We start from the raw sequence: 16,216 nt of genomic DNA, 5'->3' as shown, positions 1-16,216 counted from the left end.
TTCAACAAAAGAGTAAGTGTTGGAGAAAGGATTGAAGACATTTCACTGTATTTTTAATCAAATCAATGAGGATAAATTTTATGATGAATTCTGCCTAAAAAGCAAGAAATTAAAAGGCATATTCTAGGTTATTTAAAATTAATAAGATCGGGAGTTCCCGTCGTGGCGCAGTGGTTAACGAATCCGACTAGGAACCATGAGGTTGCGAGTTCGGTCCCTGCCCTTGCTCAGTGGGTTAACGATCCGGTGTTGCCGTGAGCTGTGGTGTAGGTCGCAGATGCGGCTCAGATCCCGCGTTGCTGTGGCTCTGGCGTAGGCCAGTGGCTACAGCTCCGATTCGACCCCTAGCCTGGGAACCTCCATATGCCGCGGGAGCGGCCCAAGAAATGGCAAAAAGACCAAAAAAAAAATTAATAAGATCATCTCTCCATAAGAACTACACTTGCTGCTTTATCAATATTTAAAACAACTCCTCCCTTGGCGTTCCCGTCGTGGCACAGCAGAAACAAATCCAACTGGGACCATGAGGTCCGATCTCTGGCCTCGCTCAGTGGGTTAAGGATCTGGCGTTGCCATGAGCTGTGGTGTAGGTCATAGACGCAGCTCGGATCTGGCATTGCTGTGGCTCTGGCATAGCTAGCAGCAACAGCTACGATTAGACCCTTAGCCTGGGAAACTCCATATGCCACAGGTGCAGCCCTACAAAGACAAAAAGACAAAAAAAAAAAAAAACAGAACATAACATAACACAGTTCCATGTGTCATTTTCAATTAAGAAAAGGAATACTTCTGTTTTATTAGGTTTGTGCCACTGGAAAAAAATTTAATACTGCATTTGATCTTGATTGTACATGATTTTTTCTCCGCTAGAGAGAGTGACGTGTATTTGGGGAGTCTGTGTTTAATTCATATTGGCTGCCACAAACTCTGTGACCTTGTGAGAGCCCATAAGTGCGGAGAAAGTGAGTGAATGAAAAAGTGGCTGACACATGGATGGGCAGATGAGCCACTGGTGAAGACATGCTCCATTATGCTCTTAATGTCAGAGTATACAGGCTCACTCTCACCCCACTAATCTTTTTGCTGCCTCTCTTACATCTTTGTTTCTCAAGGTGTAGATTAGAGGGTTGAGGCTGGGTGTGACAACAGTATAAAAGAGGGCAGTGAACTTGCCTCCATCTTGAGAACATCCTGATGGGGGCTGAAGGTATATGCACATGGCTGGAATGAAAAACAGAGATACAACCATAAGATGGGCTCCGCATGTCCCAAAGACTTTCTGAAGTCCAGCTGTTGACTGCATCCTCAGCACAGCCCGGGCAATCGCACCATAGGAGCTGAGAATGAGGATGAGAGGTATGAGAACAAAAACGGAGCTCGTGACCATGAGGGCCAGCTCATTAGCACGGGTATCAACACAAGACAGTCGCAGCAGTGCGGGAACTTCACAGAAGAAATGGTCCACTTGGTGATGTCCACACAGGGGTACCCAGGAGGTAAATGAGGAATGAAGTGCCGAGTTGGTGAAGCCACTTACCCAAGAAGCCACAGCCAACACATGGCAGAAACGAGGGTGCATGAGGACAGGGTAATGCAAGGGTCTACATACAGCTGCACAATGGTCATATGACATCACCACCAGAAGCACACATTCTGTGGATCCCAGTGCAAGGGAAAAGTAAAGTTGAGTCATGCAACCTACGTAAGACATGGCTTTTCCTGGGCCCCAGAGGTTGACCAGCAACTGGGGGATGAAGCTGGTAGAGTAGCAGAGATCCAGAAAAGACAGGTTTGAGAGGAAGAAGTACATGGGAGTGTGCAGATGGGAGTCCAGGTATGATACGATAATGATGAACAGGTTGCCTGTCAATGTCATTAAGTAGAACATCAAGACAACCACAAAGAGTACTACTTCCACACGAGGCCAATTGGAAAAACCTAGCAGGACAAAGTAGCCTCCAGAAGTTGCATTGAGTTTTTCCATCATCATTCATTTCCTGTTACCTGGCAAAAGAATTACATACACTCAAGATAAATGGAGATACAACTGCCAAAGCAATTTTGAGAAAAAAGAACACAGCCATAAGTACAACCCTCCCAGACCTGAGATTTTACTACAAAGCTGCAGTCATCAAAGCAGAATGGTATTGGCACAAAAGCAGACACATACATCCATGGAACAGAATGGCCCAGAAATAAACCCACTCACCTATGGTCAATTAATCTCCAACAAAGGGGGCAGGACTATACAATGCACAAAAGACAGTCTCTGCAGCACGTCGTGCTGGGAAACCTGGACAGCCACATATAAAACAAGGAAACTAGAACATTTAATCACACCACATACAACAATAAACTCAAAATGGCTTGAAGATCTAAATGTAACAACAAAACCACAAAACTCCAAAAGAGAACATAGGAAAAACACTCTTTGAGATAAATCAGAGCAATATTTTTTGGATCACTCCCTATGGGAAAAGAAATAAAAACAAAAATTAAAAGGGCGGACCTAATTTATCTTAAAAGCTTTTGCACAGCAAAGGAAACCACGGACAAAACAAAAAGATACCCTACAGAAAGGAAGAAAAGTTTTGCAAATATGTGACCAACAAGGAGTTAACATACAAAATATCCACAGAGTTCAGGTACAATTCCCTTTCAAAACAAACAAACAAACAAACAAACAAAACAAACAAATAACTCAATCTTAATACGAATAGAAGACCTGAAGAGAAATGTTTACGAAGACATACAATTGGCTAACAGGCACATAAAGAGATGCTCAATTATTAGATAAGTGCAAATCAAACCAACAATGAGATATCACATAACATCTGTCAGAATGTCTATCATCAAATAACAACATTTGTTGTTTACAAATAACAAGTGTTGAGGAGGAGTTGGGGGGAAGGGAACACTTGCATGCTGTTGATGGGAAGTAAACTGGTGCAGCCACTGTGGAAAGCAGCAAGGAGGTGCATCCAAAAAATTAAAAATATAACTACCATACAATCCAGCAATTCCACTCCCAGATAGACACCCAGAAAAAAACAAAAACACTAGTTCCAAAAAATGCACCTCAGTGTTCATAGGAGCACTATGGACCATAGCCAAGACATGGTAGCAACCCAAGTGCCCATCAACAGATGGTTGGATTAAGAAGATGTCGTATATATACATATACACAATGGAATACTACTCAGCCATTAAAAGGAATGACATACTGCCCCTTGAAGCAATGGGGATGGCCCTAGATTATATTATGCCTAGTGAACTAAGTCAGACAGAAAAAGACACACACTCCACATAAGAGTCACTTCTGTGGAATCTAAAAATTAGCATTACTAATTATTCCAAAAAGAAACAGACTCACAAATACAGAAAACAAACTGGTGGTTTCCAAAAGGGAAAGGGAAGGGACAAGAGACAAATTAGGAGTACAGGACTAACAGATATAAACTATTATATACAAAATTGATAGGCAAAAAAGATATACTCTACAACACAGAAATTATAGCCATTACCTTATAATGGCCTATAATGGGGTTTAATGTGCAATAATAATGAATCACTCTGCTGTACACCTGAAACTAATATATTATTATAAATCAGCAATACTTCAATAGAGAAAAAATTCTCCAAGAACCACAGAGACACACAAAAAAGAAACAGGGAGTTCCCGTTGTAGCGCAGTGGTTAATGAATCCAACTAGAAACCATGAGGTTGCGGATTTGGTCCCTGCCCTTGCTTAGTGGGTAACGATCCGGCATTGACGTGAGCTGTGGTGTAGGTTGCAGACGCGGCTCGGATCCCGCATTGTTGTGGCTCTGGCGTAGGCCGGTGGCTACACCTCTGATTCTACCCCTAGCCTGGGAACCTCCATATGCCGCGGGAGCGGCCCAAGAAATAGCAAAAAGACAAAAAAAAAAAAAAAGAAAGAAAAAAAGAAACAGAAACCAGTTTGAAGAGCCTGCCACTTTTCAATTCTGAGACAATTAGGCTTTAAGAGAAATTATGATACTAATGAGATGAAAGAAATAAGAATCCACATTCGTATGAGGAATTTTACAAGAAAAAATACATAGTAGAAAAGACAAAGTTATCTCTGTAAGCAGTATCCTAATTAATAAATATAAGAACATATGTGATACATATACACAGTGGAATATTACTGAGGCATGAAAAAGAATGGAATAATGCCACTTAAGCGACATGGATGGACCCAGAGTTTACCATACTAAGTAAAGTAAGTCACACAGAGAAAGAAAAATGTTATGTGATATCACGTATATGTGGACTCTAATGAAAATTATGCAAAATAACTTATTTAAAAAACAGAAACAAACACACAGATTTCAAAATCAATCTTATGGTTACCATGGGGGAAACCACTGGGGGGAGACAAAAATTGGGAGGGTGGGATTCACACATAAACACTACTGTGTAAAATAGATGATTAATGAGAACCTGCTGTACATAGCACAGGAAATTTTACTCAATTGTCTGTAAAAACCTATACGGGAAAAAGAATGGATGTTTTTACATGTATGACCGAGTCACATCGCTATATACCTTCAACTAATATAACATTGTAAATCAACTACATGCCAATAAAATTAAATTGAAAAAATAGAATGATGGGGTTCGAAAAGCATAAATGTATGCTAAAAAATGGGGAATGAAAGTAAGATGAGAAATAGGAACATAGGTTAAAATATCTCCCCACAGAGTTCCCTGGCGGCCTAGCAGTTAAGGATGTGGTGTTGTCAATGCTGTGCCTCAGGCTCTATCCCTAGCACAGGAACTTATGCATGCTATGGGTTCAGCCAAAAATTAAAACAAATTTAATTAAATATTTTTCCACTAATTACTTGCTAATTACAAAATGAAAAGCAGTAGCCTTTACATTAGAAAAACCTGGTGGACATCACCATATAGCCAAGTAATCAATGTTAACATCTCCGATGTTAGGACAAACCAACAGCATGTGACTATTGATATGATGCTATGAATAGGACATAATGTTTCAGTCATATTCCTGCCAAAAAATGCACAGCCTGACCTTAACAATGAAGAAACAATGAGACAAACTCACACGGAGACAACTTGGACAGAAGAGCTGGCCTGCACGCTTCAAAAATATCAAATTCAAAGAAGATAAATGAACTGGTCCAGATTAAAGGACATCAAAGAGACATACTACCTAAATGTCTGCTTCTGAAATGGGAAAAAATAGCTGTTATCAACATTACTGAGACAACGGGAGAAGTATGAAGATGAACTATGGGTCAGATGATAATATTGTATCCATATTAAATTTTCTACTTTGTTAACTATACACTGGTTATGTAAAATAATATCTCTGATCTTAGGGGAAAACACCTAAGTATTTACAATAAAAGGACGGGTTGTCTCTACATTAGTCTCAAAAAGAGATGATATAGATAGATGAGAGGGAGATAAGGAGAGATGGGTGACAGATGGATACATAGACATTGATGATAGCTAGCTAGATGACTGATAGATAATAGAATAAATATTTCAGGCTGAATGTAAACTATTGCTGACTCTGGTCAAAAGGCTAATGACAGTTCTTTGTACCACTTTTGCAACTTTTCTGCAAATGTAATATTTTACCAGACTAAAAATTTTTTTAAGTAAATGCAAAGGTTTTTTTCTTGTTACTTTTATATTTCATCCAGATATTTTCCCTGCTGCAGAGAAACAACTTCTTAACTGCTGAATTCTTCTCATTCACCCGAGGGTGATGTCTGGGTAAATAGTAACTTGAACATTTTCTAGCACAGCTACAAAGGAAAATTTCCATGGAACATAATCTTTTAAACAATTAGCTTTAGTTTTCTTTTCAGCATTTTCATGCCATTTCTGCTTATCTGATTATCAAAAACACAATAATTGCAACCCAGATAATCTTACACACAGATAAAAAGATATGATGAACAATATAAACTCATTTATGGTTTCAAAATTTTGACATAGGGTAAAAAATATTGAGCTTCAATTAAATATTCTTATAGAAAGAACTTTATCTTCCGATTTGTTTCCTCACACTCATAGCTTATCTCTAAACTGAAAATTAAATACACATAGAAATACCAAAAAAAAAAGAGAGAGACAGACACAGGCACATCCATTTATGGATACCTGTGATATGAACAAAGCTGAAAACCTTAGTTCACATGAATAGATCTGTGAGGCAGATAGGGAGAACAGTGGTAGAATGCCTCCTAAAGAACATGTAGATATAACTATTTTGAAAAGAGAAATTTTTAGGAAAAGGAAGGTATAAACTCATTGAGAGAGCAAAGAAGCAAGGAAGGGTGTGGGATGGAGAAAACAGAGAGTAAACTGAATACTAGTGCTTAAAGCTGGAAGTGCATATATGTCTATCACAGGGCTGAGGAACCTGAACAAAGGGCCTGAAGTAAGTTTCATGAAGAATTCTGCATGTTTAATGAAATCATTAAATGGCTGTTCATCATTTAATATATTGTTACTAGGGATCTTACGTTTCCTTTTCTTTAAGAAAAGATACATTTCGTAAATAGCTATAACTCAAGTGATTTCTTCGCCTCTTTCATAGGAAAGTTTTCCACTGTATTGTGACAAGCCATTTCCTCCAACCTCACACTCTTCCTTTCTTCTTGGCTCTCTCGCTGAATCTATAGCTTCCTTTTCCTAAAAAATTTCTCTTTTCAAATCAGTTAAATTCATGTGTCCTTTAAGAGGCATTTTACGGTGATACCACTGTGTTACAAATTTATGCTCCTTCTTGTGGACTATGAGTGCACTTTGGCTGTTTAAAGCCCAAAGAAGCAATAAATTGCTTTTCCACTGCCCACCCCCTCCCACCAAAAAAGAGGCATTTTATCAAGGTTCTCCCCCTGTACTTCACAGATCTATTCATGTGAACTAAGATTTTTAGCTTGCTTCGTATTATAAGTATCCCACCATTGAAATATCCGTCTGTCTCTCCGTGAGAGCTTTGCCTCATCCAATAATGTCTCATCACTTCTGTTTCCTCACACAGCCAATTCTTTCTCTCACACTTCCTAACAAGCTATGGCAAAAAAAAAAAAAAAAAAAAGAAAGAAAGAAAGAAAAAAGAAATGAAAAAACAAACAAACAAAACTAATAGAGCCACCTCTGGTTACCTCTTTTGAGGTCTCTTACTTGCTCAAGTACCATTCTTGAAAAAGACGTTAGCACTAGATATTGAGTTTCAACAGGAAAGTTAGAAACAGTTTGTCTCCAAGCCTCTAAGACTTAAAACTCTTAATAAAATAATCAGAAGTAAGTAGACAAACAATAGGAACGTTACAGGTAAGTTTATTTTTTACAAAGGAGTGGGGAAAAAGATCTCTACAAAGATTGTTTTCTTGCACTGTGGAATGAAATATCGCCTTTTCTTAAAAATAAGACATTAATGGAGGTCCCGTCGTGGCTCAGTGGTTAACGAATCCTACTAGGAACCATGGGGTTGCAGGTTCCATCCCTGGCCTTGCTCAGTGAGTTAAGGATTCGGCGTTGCCGTGAGCTGTGGTGTAGGTCGCAGACAAGGCTTGGATCCCACGTTGCTGTGGCTCTGGCGTAGGCCGGTGGCTACAACTCTCATTTGACCCTGAGCCTGGGAACCTCCATATGCTGCCGGAGCGGCCCTAGAAAAGATAAAAAGACAAAAAAAATACTAATAAGACATTATTTCTAAATGTCCTTATTTTTAAATTTCTATGGAGGAAATAGTGACAGACATGAGTTTCGCCTCTCCATCCCCATATCACTGGTCAGCTGTCTTTGTTCTCATATTAGTCTTTCAATACCCTTACCTAGGGCATGCCTAACACTCAAACAACTCCTTTCACTAAATGCCCTTTCTGTGTCTGTCCATAGTCCCTCTCTTTGCCCAGCTGATGCCTCTTTATGTAGGGACCAACCTGATCTCTGGTTTTCATCTCTTTCACATCACCAACATAAAGGGATGGCTGGACAGATGCACCATAGAGTCTAGTCTACTGCATCACACTAGGAAAGCAGAGTCTGAAAATTATATGATTATCATGGCGACACAACAGAGAATTCTGAGTCTACTAAAAGATCTGGTTTTAGCTGGAAGGAGGAACTCATTAGAGCATTTAGTGTCTCAGGGGATAGAGCCCTTCTCCTAGAGCAAAGGGAGTTTTATGGAAACAAAAGAATAATGGGACATGCTTTCCTTGACTGGGGCCATTGGGAGGGTAAATCCCAAAGTGGTAAGTAATGCCCTTCAAGGAGCTGTCCTAGTTACAACAGTGTCTCAGGAATACCTTCAACATGATACACTGTTGCCTGAAGAAAACAATGACTCTATAGACCAACCTTCACTGATGAGCATGCTCGTGAAGCTGTCCTTATACGAAAGGGAACAGGTTGCCCTGAAATTTCTTCCCCAATTCCTCATCATGCTAAGGGCCACATTTGAGGAATAACTTGTTAGAGGTGGTCTAAGTGGGGGAATAGGGAGCATGAGACATTTGAAAAATGGGATACATTAAAAACTAAATTGTACATTTTTACTATTAATTAGAGTTAATTGTCTCTGCCTAACATCTCTAAACGTCAAGGCCACGTTTAGCCCTGCAAAATATTGAAAATAATCTTTGAAGACCATTCAAACTATAACTCAGAAGGTAACCACCAAAACTCTGAAAACCTAACATAACTATTTAAAATTTCCAAAACATCCTTATGAATAATTTCCCTTGAGGTCTTGCCAAGAGATTTGCCATGATATAGAAAAAATAAAATACAACTATATCCAATAACTGACTTGTTAGTGTAACAAAAAAACAGTATATGATGAGTTCATGAATTAAGAAACATTTTAAAATTATGATATTGTTTCTAGCTAATATATGACATCGATAGAAAGAAAATCTGGGTTTGGAAATTGTATTACAATAAGATTACATTTTTTTAGTAAGTGGAGTTGACTTACAGTGTTGAACCAATTTCTGCTATTGAGCAAAGTGACCCAGCCATACATATACATACATTCTTTTTCTCATATTATCTTCCATCATGTTCTGCCACAAGAGACTGGGTGTAGGTCCCTGTGCTACACAGTAGGACCTCATCACTTGCCCCTTAGAAATATAAGAGTTTGCTTCTACTAACCCCAAACTCCTAGTCCATCCCACTCCCCCCTCCCCCTTGGCAACCACAAGTCTGTTCGCCAAGTCTCTCAGTCCGTTTCACTTTTGTTGATACGTTCATTTGTGCTATATTTTAGATTGCATGTATAAGTGATATCATTTTAAAAATTGTGATTTTAAGAGAGCAACTGGGTATTTTGCTTTCTGTTTAAGAGAAGTACCAGAAAACAGTCTTTATGTGTCCTTGGTCCTGATTGTTGTACGAATTCAACAAGGAAAAGATAAAACATTCTCCACAGTGCTTAGTACATAATTACTCCATACATGTGAGCTACTATTACCATCATGGTGAATTTTAACTTGAACTGATATTTTAACAAACAATTCTGCTTTAATTCTCTGTTATTCTTTATTTCAGATACTTAAAATATTACACACACATAGAAAACCTACATTCCCACAACTCAGAATCATCAACTATTACTTTTGCCATATTTATTTCCAGCATTTTCTAGCACATAAAATATCTCAGAGAAAATCAGTGTCCTTTCTATCACTCCCTGACCCAAAACCCAACCCAGAGGCAACTACTATTATGAGCTTAACTGTATCATTCCAGCTCCGTTCAATGCATATCGAATATTATGCATGTAATAAATATTTAAATATTAATATCATTACATGGTTAGATATTCAGAGTTTAAATTTTTCTATTGGGGGGAATTTAAACAGGGATCCGATACTAGCAGAAAAACCCAGCTATCAAAAGGTGGGAAATGTCTGACAACCCCGGCTAGAGCAGTTTGTATCAAGCGCCAATATTCTTCATACTATGGTCACTAGATTGTAGGAGAATATTTAGCTCCTGTTAATCCCTTGGATGTTTTCTTCTGGACCCCAAAGGTTGACCAGCCACTGAGGGATGGGGCTGGTGGTGTGGCAGAGATCCAGAAAAGAGAGGTCTGAGATGAAGAAACACATGACTGCATGCAGACGGGAGTCAGGGTACGACAAGATAATGATGAACAGGTTGCCTATAATGTCATCAAGAAGAACACCAAGATAACCAAAAAGAGTATTACTTCCAGATGAGGCCAATTAGAAAAACCCAGGAGACCAAAGTAGCCTAGAGAAGTTGCACCGATTTTTTTCCATTGTCACTCATTTCTTATTATCTGGGGAGAGAGTCCCAGAAAAACACTGATTGCTTCAATATAATACGATGTGAAAGTGACTACTAATTATTTTGATGACTACTTTTTTAATTCTAACAAAATTTTAAATATGAGTAGTTCATATTCATAGTATACAGGCATCACATATTTGGCCCCAGGAGTACATCTCACTTGAATTAATATCTCATTGTGCATACAGTCTAGGATAGCAGTGATCTATAATATAGGCTATTCATCATATTTTGCTGTTGATTTACTTTTACTTTTGTCTTATATTACCTTTTACATTTATTTATTTTGCTTCCTAAGTGTCCTATAACTAACAAAAATAGAGGCAGACAGGTCCATTGCAATTCCTCAGAGACAGAATCAAACTATGTCCTGACCCTCTTGTTAGAAGAAAATATGTCTCAGGAGAAGGAAGGCACGATAAAGATTCAGAACAAGGAGAAGAAAGGAAGTGAAACATATTCATATTCCTTCTTTTCAGGATGAGAAACGTTCAAATATAGTATCATGTAAACAGCACAACTCTACACGCTTGTGTGTGTGGAGAGAGGGCATTGCTGGGAAGGACATAATGCTCTCTCCGGAGACACAATCTTCCTGGCATCAGACACGGTCCTGACGACAATAAAAGCTTCTCAGTGCATAGCCTCAGAAGTGAGGGCTGGGGAGCTTTACATCCTCTGAACGTGGGGAGGTTAGAAGGAGAGCATGCAGACAAAATCAGGGAGTGGCTCCTCAAAAGCAAATACCATCTACTTTTTTTCCTCAAAAATGATGATTGAAGGTATGTGATATAACTGAGGTCTTAAGAGTGTCGTGGAAGATGGTGGATGAAAGCCTGAAAAAGAATAGCCCGCATTCGAAGCATTATTCAGTTCTGGACATTATTTTCATCAGTTAGTTTCTCCCCTCTCTGAAGACCATAAAAATTTCCTCAGTTTGCCAGTATCCCTGTCATAAAGGATAAGTTGTGACTTATGCTGTAAGTTGTTCTAAATTAATTATTTCACAAGAATTAGATACAGCTCTTGTTGTTGGGTAATTGGAAATGCCTGTATCACCCTGTATGTGTTACACACATCGAGTGCTAAAATAGTTTCTGCGAGCTTATGTTAAGGCATCACTCAGCGAGATATTAGGTCCTCGATGAAATAACTATGGATAAATGCTGGAAAGCAATGGGAAATCATCTCTGCCATATTCAACAGCCAGTTTATTTAAACTGTACCTATGATTCAAGCATTTTAGAAATGACCGTTTCAGAATAATGGAGACTAATATTTACTGAGGTTTTCTTATATTCCAGGCACTGCACTAAGCGTTTCAGGTAAAATATCTAGTAATGTATCACATGATTTCCTCTGGCTGATAGGAACTAAAGAAACATTTCATCATGACAATAGAGACTAATAAGGGACTGAGTCAGTTAAGGAACAGTTCTAGTTACGTGGAGCTGGCTCCAAATGAATCACTTCTGCTGGGTTATTTCCAAAGCAGAGCTGTAGACAAGGTACATGTCTTGGATCTTGGGCTGGGTAAGCTGGCACATGAAGAAAGCCACGAGCTATTTAAATGATCTTGTCTCTCTCCTCTATGTATATTTTCATACATCCACCTATCACTGAAACTCCATCTCAAGATTTGAACCTGCAGAATCTTGTCAATGTTCAACGGCCACTTGATCTTTCATCACATTGAGTAGGAATCTACAAACATGGTGTATCAGTGGGCATGAAACTCCTATATCTTTAGATTAGTATCATGGTGCATTATTTGGTTGATGGCTGATTCTTAATATAGGTTATTTTTATAGACTGGCAATATTAGAGAATACTGCATACAGTGTCCAATGAGTTCGTTAACATGACATTTCTAAACGGCAAGAGTTTCTGATGGTGATAAAGTGCATTTTAATTTCTTATTTTGTCTTTTTGTTTCTTTCTTTCTTTTTAGGGCTGCACCTACAGCATATGGAAGTTCCCAGGCCAGGGGTCAAATCGGAGCTGCAGCTGTCAACCTCCGTGACAGCCACAGCAAGGCAGGATTCAAGCCACATCTGCAACCTCCACCACAGCTCACAGCAACACTGGATCCTTGAGCCACTCAGGGAGGCCAGGGATCAACTCCATGTCCTCAGGGATATTAGTTGGGTTTGTCTCCTCGGTGCCACAATGGGAAGTCCGGGCACTCCTTAATTTCTTAGTTTGAATTCACAGTTGCCTCTACAATGTTGGCACACTAAAACCAAAGCAATTCAGCAAGAAAGAGGAAGGGCTTCATCATTCTTCCTTCACACCAACATGACAAATCAGAAACTTTAGCTCGAGAAAATATATACCAGGTGAGAGACAGAGAATGTTCATGCCCAACTGTACTGCCTGAGACGCTCCTTCCTGCAGACCCCTGACACCTGCCTTGAGCCTCTCACACCCTTTCTGTAGGCAATGATTAAAATTAACCATTCTTGGTGTGTACATAAAGCTGACCTCTACTACACGGATCTTAGGTCAACAGACATAGGTCAAGACGAAGAGTAAATCCAGAAAACAACAGGAAGAGTACTGAAAAAAATCAGATTTTACCTGATGTGAGATTATTCCAAGTGACAGGGAGGGAGGAGAGAACTGAACAATTTTGCTTGCATTCTCACCCCCAGGGAGACCTATATATTTATTTCTATATGATTTAATAATTATTTCTAGACAGAGTATCCATCTTTGCCCTTTTAAATGTTTAGAAGCACTCAGAGATCTTCACTATCTTGGATGCCTTAGATTTTCAGCTGTCTCTGAAGTTTACCAGGTTTTAAAAAGTTCTTACCACTGGAAGTCTATTTAATTCACCCTGTGGGTCTAAGGCTATCACATGACTAAGAGCAGGCATCAGCCTTTGTGCACTCAGCCCGCACTGTGGGCCATCCACCAGTAGGTGTCTCTCATTCCCACAGCCCCTGACTCCAACGCACAACACGGACTTCTGCTGTCTACAGTCTAAACGGGAGCAAGATATTTAGGAAAAGAAATCTTTGTGATGTCACCAGTTGCGAAAGAGTCACGCATTCTCCTTTTGTGGTTGGGATTTCCCCCTCAGGCCTGCCATCAGAGTCACTGAGGAAACTGCAATTTGTTTCAGATACACGAAGACAGAATGAGTAAGATACACATCTTTCATTTAAGCAACAAAACAGATGACAACTCCACATCCAGAATTTTCTATGCAACTGCATAGGCTATATTAAGAAGTCAGGATAGCACGAAAATATTTTGGGGAATTCCCGTCATGACTCAGCAGTTAACAAACCCAACTAGGATCCATGAGGATGCAGGTTCAATCCCTGGCCTCTCTCAAACAGTTAAGGATCCAGCATTGCCAACAGCTGTTGTATAGGTCTCGGATGCAGCTTGGATCTGGTGCTGCAAGGGTATGGCTATGGCTATGGTGCAGGCCCAAAGCTACAACTCCAATTGGACCCCTAGTATGGGAACCTCCATATGCTATGGGTGTGGCCCTGAAAAGCAAAAGAAAAAATAAAGAAAAGAAAGAAAGAAAATATTTTGGATTAAAAAAAAAAAAGATAAACAATTGTCTCTGTTTTCTTTGCCACCACCTCAACTGAATTGTGGTGCCACATGGAAAGAAGAAATATTAAATTGTATTCATTAATAGCAAAAAAGGGAAATGTTTCTAAATGCTTTAATATAAGTGTAAATGCATTATAATAGAATACCTGATGTGTGAGCACATTTTTCAGCAGTCATACACGCGAAGGGTCCCTGTAATCATATAATCTTTGTTATTTCATATTTAACAGAATTCTGAACCAGTCCGTTTATTTCTGTTCTTTTTTCCTTCTTTGTTGAATCCAAGACCTACAACAGCAACTGAAAAATACTTTGAAAATATGCTGTGCTCAATAAATACTTCTTGATAAATGAGTAAAGAAAGCAAGTCAGTGGCTAAAGAAAAGGAAAGAAATAGGTAGGTATGGGAGGACCTTTATTTGGTAGTATTTGGCAACTGGTAAAATGAAGGGATGAGAGAGAGAATTTTACTAAACTGTTTTCCATCTCATGCCTGCTGACTAGATTATTTATGAAAATCAACTAGGAGAGTGAACATGGAATAGGATTTGGTTTCAAGATGAGGGTAACTTCCAAACTTTGAATTTTAGAATTGCAGAAAAGAAATCTATCTCTCTGACTTACGAGAGCTTGTTAGGAGTAGGAGAAAGATTCATATTTCCATCTGAAAGACTCTTGATGATGACCTTGCCTTCTTTTTCCTAGGCATGACCTTCAACTGTTCCTTGTGGCAGGACAACAGCATGTCTGTCAAACGCTTTGCCTTTGCCAGATTCTCTGAGGTCACTGAACAGTGTTTCCTTTTGTTTACCCTCATCCTGCTCATGTTCTTAGCATCACTGATGGGCAATGCTCTCATAGCCACTGCCATCTGGACCAACCCGGTCCTCCACACCCCCATGTACTTCTTCCTGGCCAACTTGTCTCTCTTGGAGATTGGCTACACGTGTTCTGTCACACCCAAGATGCTGCAGAGCCTTGTGAGCGAGGCCCGAGGAATCTCTCAGGAGGGGTGTGCTACACAGATGTTTTTCTTCACATTATTTGCTGTCAGTGAGTGCTGTCTTTTGGCGGCCATGGCTTTTGACCGCTATTTGGCCATAAGCTCCCCACTTCACTATGCAACACGAATGAGTCGTGGAGTATGTGTCCATTTGGCAATGGTTTCTTGGGGAGTGGGATGCATGGTAGCCTTGGGCCAGACCAACTATATTTTCTCCCTGGACTTCTGTGGCCCCTGTGAAATAGACCACTTCTTCTGTGACCTCCCCCCTATCCTGGCACTTGCCTGTGGGGATACCTCCCATAATGAGGCTACAGTCTTTGTTGCAGCCACCCTTTGCATTTCCAGCCCATTTTTACTCATCATTGCTTCTTATGGCAGAATTCTAGCTGCCGTGCTCAGCATGCCCTCACCTGAGGGCCGCCAAAAAGCTCTTTCCACCTGTTCTTCCCACTTACTTGTAGTAACACTCTTCTATGGCTCAGCATCTGTCACCTACTTGAGACCCAAGGCTAGCCATTCACCAGGAATAGATAAACTCCTAGCCCTCTCCTATACCGTGGTGACATCCATGCTCAACCCCATCATCTACAGTTTACGGAACAAGGAAGTCAAGGCAGCTCTTAGGAGAACTCTAGGCAAGAAAAAAGTATTGGCTCATAGGTAGATACCAGAGGACCACAAAAATTGCTCTTTGAAAAAGATGTAGAGTCAGCCTAAGAGGAATGAGAGAGAGAGAGAAAGAAAGAGAGAAAGGAAAGAGAGAAAGGAAGGAAGGAAGGAAGGAAGGAAGGAAGGAAGGAAGGAAGGAAGGAAGGAAGAGGGAGAGAGGGAGGAAGGATAGAAGGACAGAAGGAAAGAAGGAAGAAAGGAGGGAAAGAAGAAAGAAAGGAAGAACTGTACTTGTCAATCCGTTTTGTAAGAACCTTCTTGAATAACAGTGATTGTTATTTTGGAGATACCTCTGTACTCACAGTTAAAGTTCTCATTACCAAATTCTGGAAGGAAGTTGGTTACCAAAGAATTTTAGTAGATGAGTCCAACACTAGACAGGTTTCCCAAAATGTTCCCATTTAGGCTAAAGTATAGGCTAAAAGGACAAATTGCCAGATTATATCTCAGAAGCCTAACAAGTTCTCACTCTAAACTCTTCGGTATTTTCTAGCCCCTGAGGTGTCCGTATGACTTCTGTGGTGGTCACTGGGGTACTGCTTCCACATATGTGTGTCCCATATGGCTCTTTATGCCCTATTAGCTCTGTAGTGTGCATTACTTCCTTCCATAAAAATGTTTCA

The 16,216-nt window shown here is 39.7% G+C and overlaps 1 protein-coding gene and 1 pseudogene across 1 annotated transcript; one reads left to right on the top strand and one right to left on the bottom strand.

Annotated features, from left to right (window-relative positions):
• Window positions 1–1,063: 1,063 nt before the first annotated feature.
• On the bottom strand, window positions 1,064–1,994 carry LOC125136397 (olfactory receptor 2J3-like; annotated as a pseudogene).
• A 12,631-nt stretch (window positions 1,995–14,625) lies between these two features.
• LOC125136534 (olfactory receptor 10C1-like) lies at window positions 14,626–15,588 on the top strand. Its single transcript, XM_047797378.1, has one exon. The coding sequence runs from the start codon at window positions 14,626–14,628 to the stop codon at window positions 15,586–15,588; it is 963 nt and encodes a 320-aa protein (XP_047653334.1).
• Window positions 15,589–16,216: the final 628 nt, after the last annotated feature.

This window comes from Phacochoerus africanus, chromosome 9 (assembly GCF_016906955.1).
Source record: "Phacochoerus africanus isolate WHEZ1 chromosome 9, ROS_Pafr_v1, whole genome shotgun sequence".
Taxonomy (NCBI): Eukaryota; Metazoa; Chordata; class Mammalia; order Artiodactyla; family Suidae; genus Phacochoerus; species Phacochoerus africanus.
This window is presented reverse-complemented; position numbering and strand designations above follow the sequence as displayed.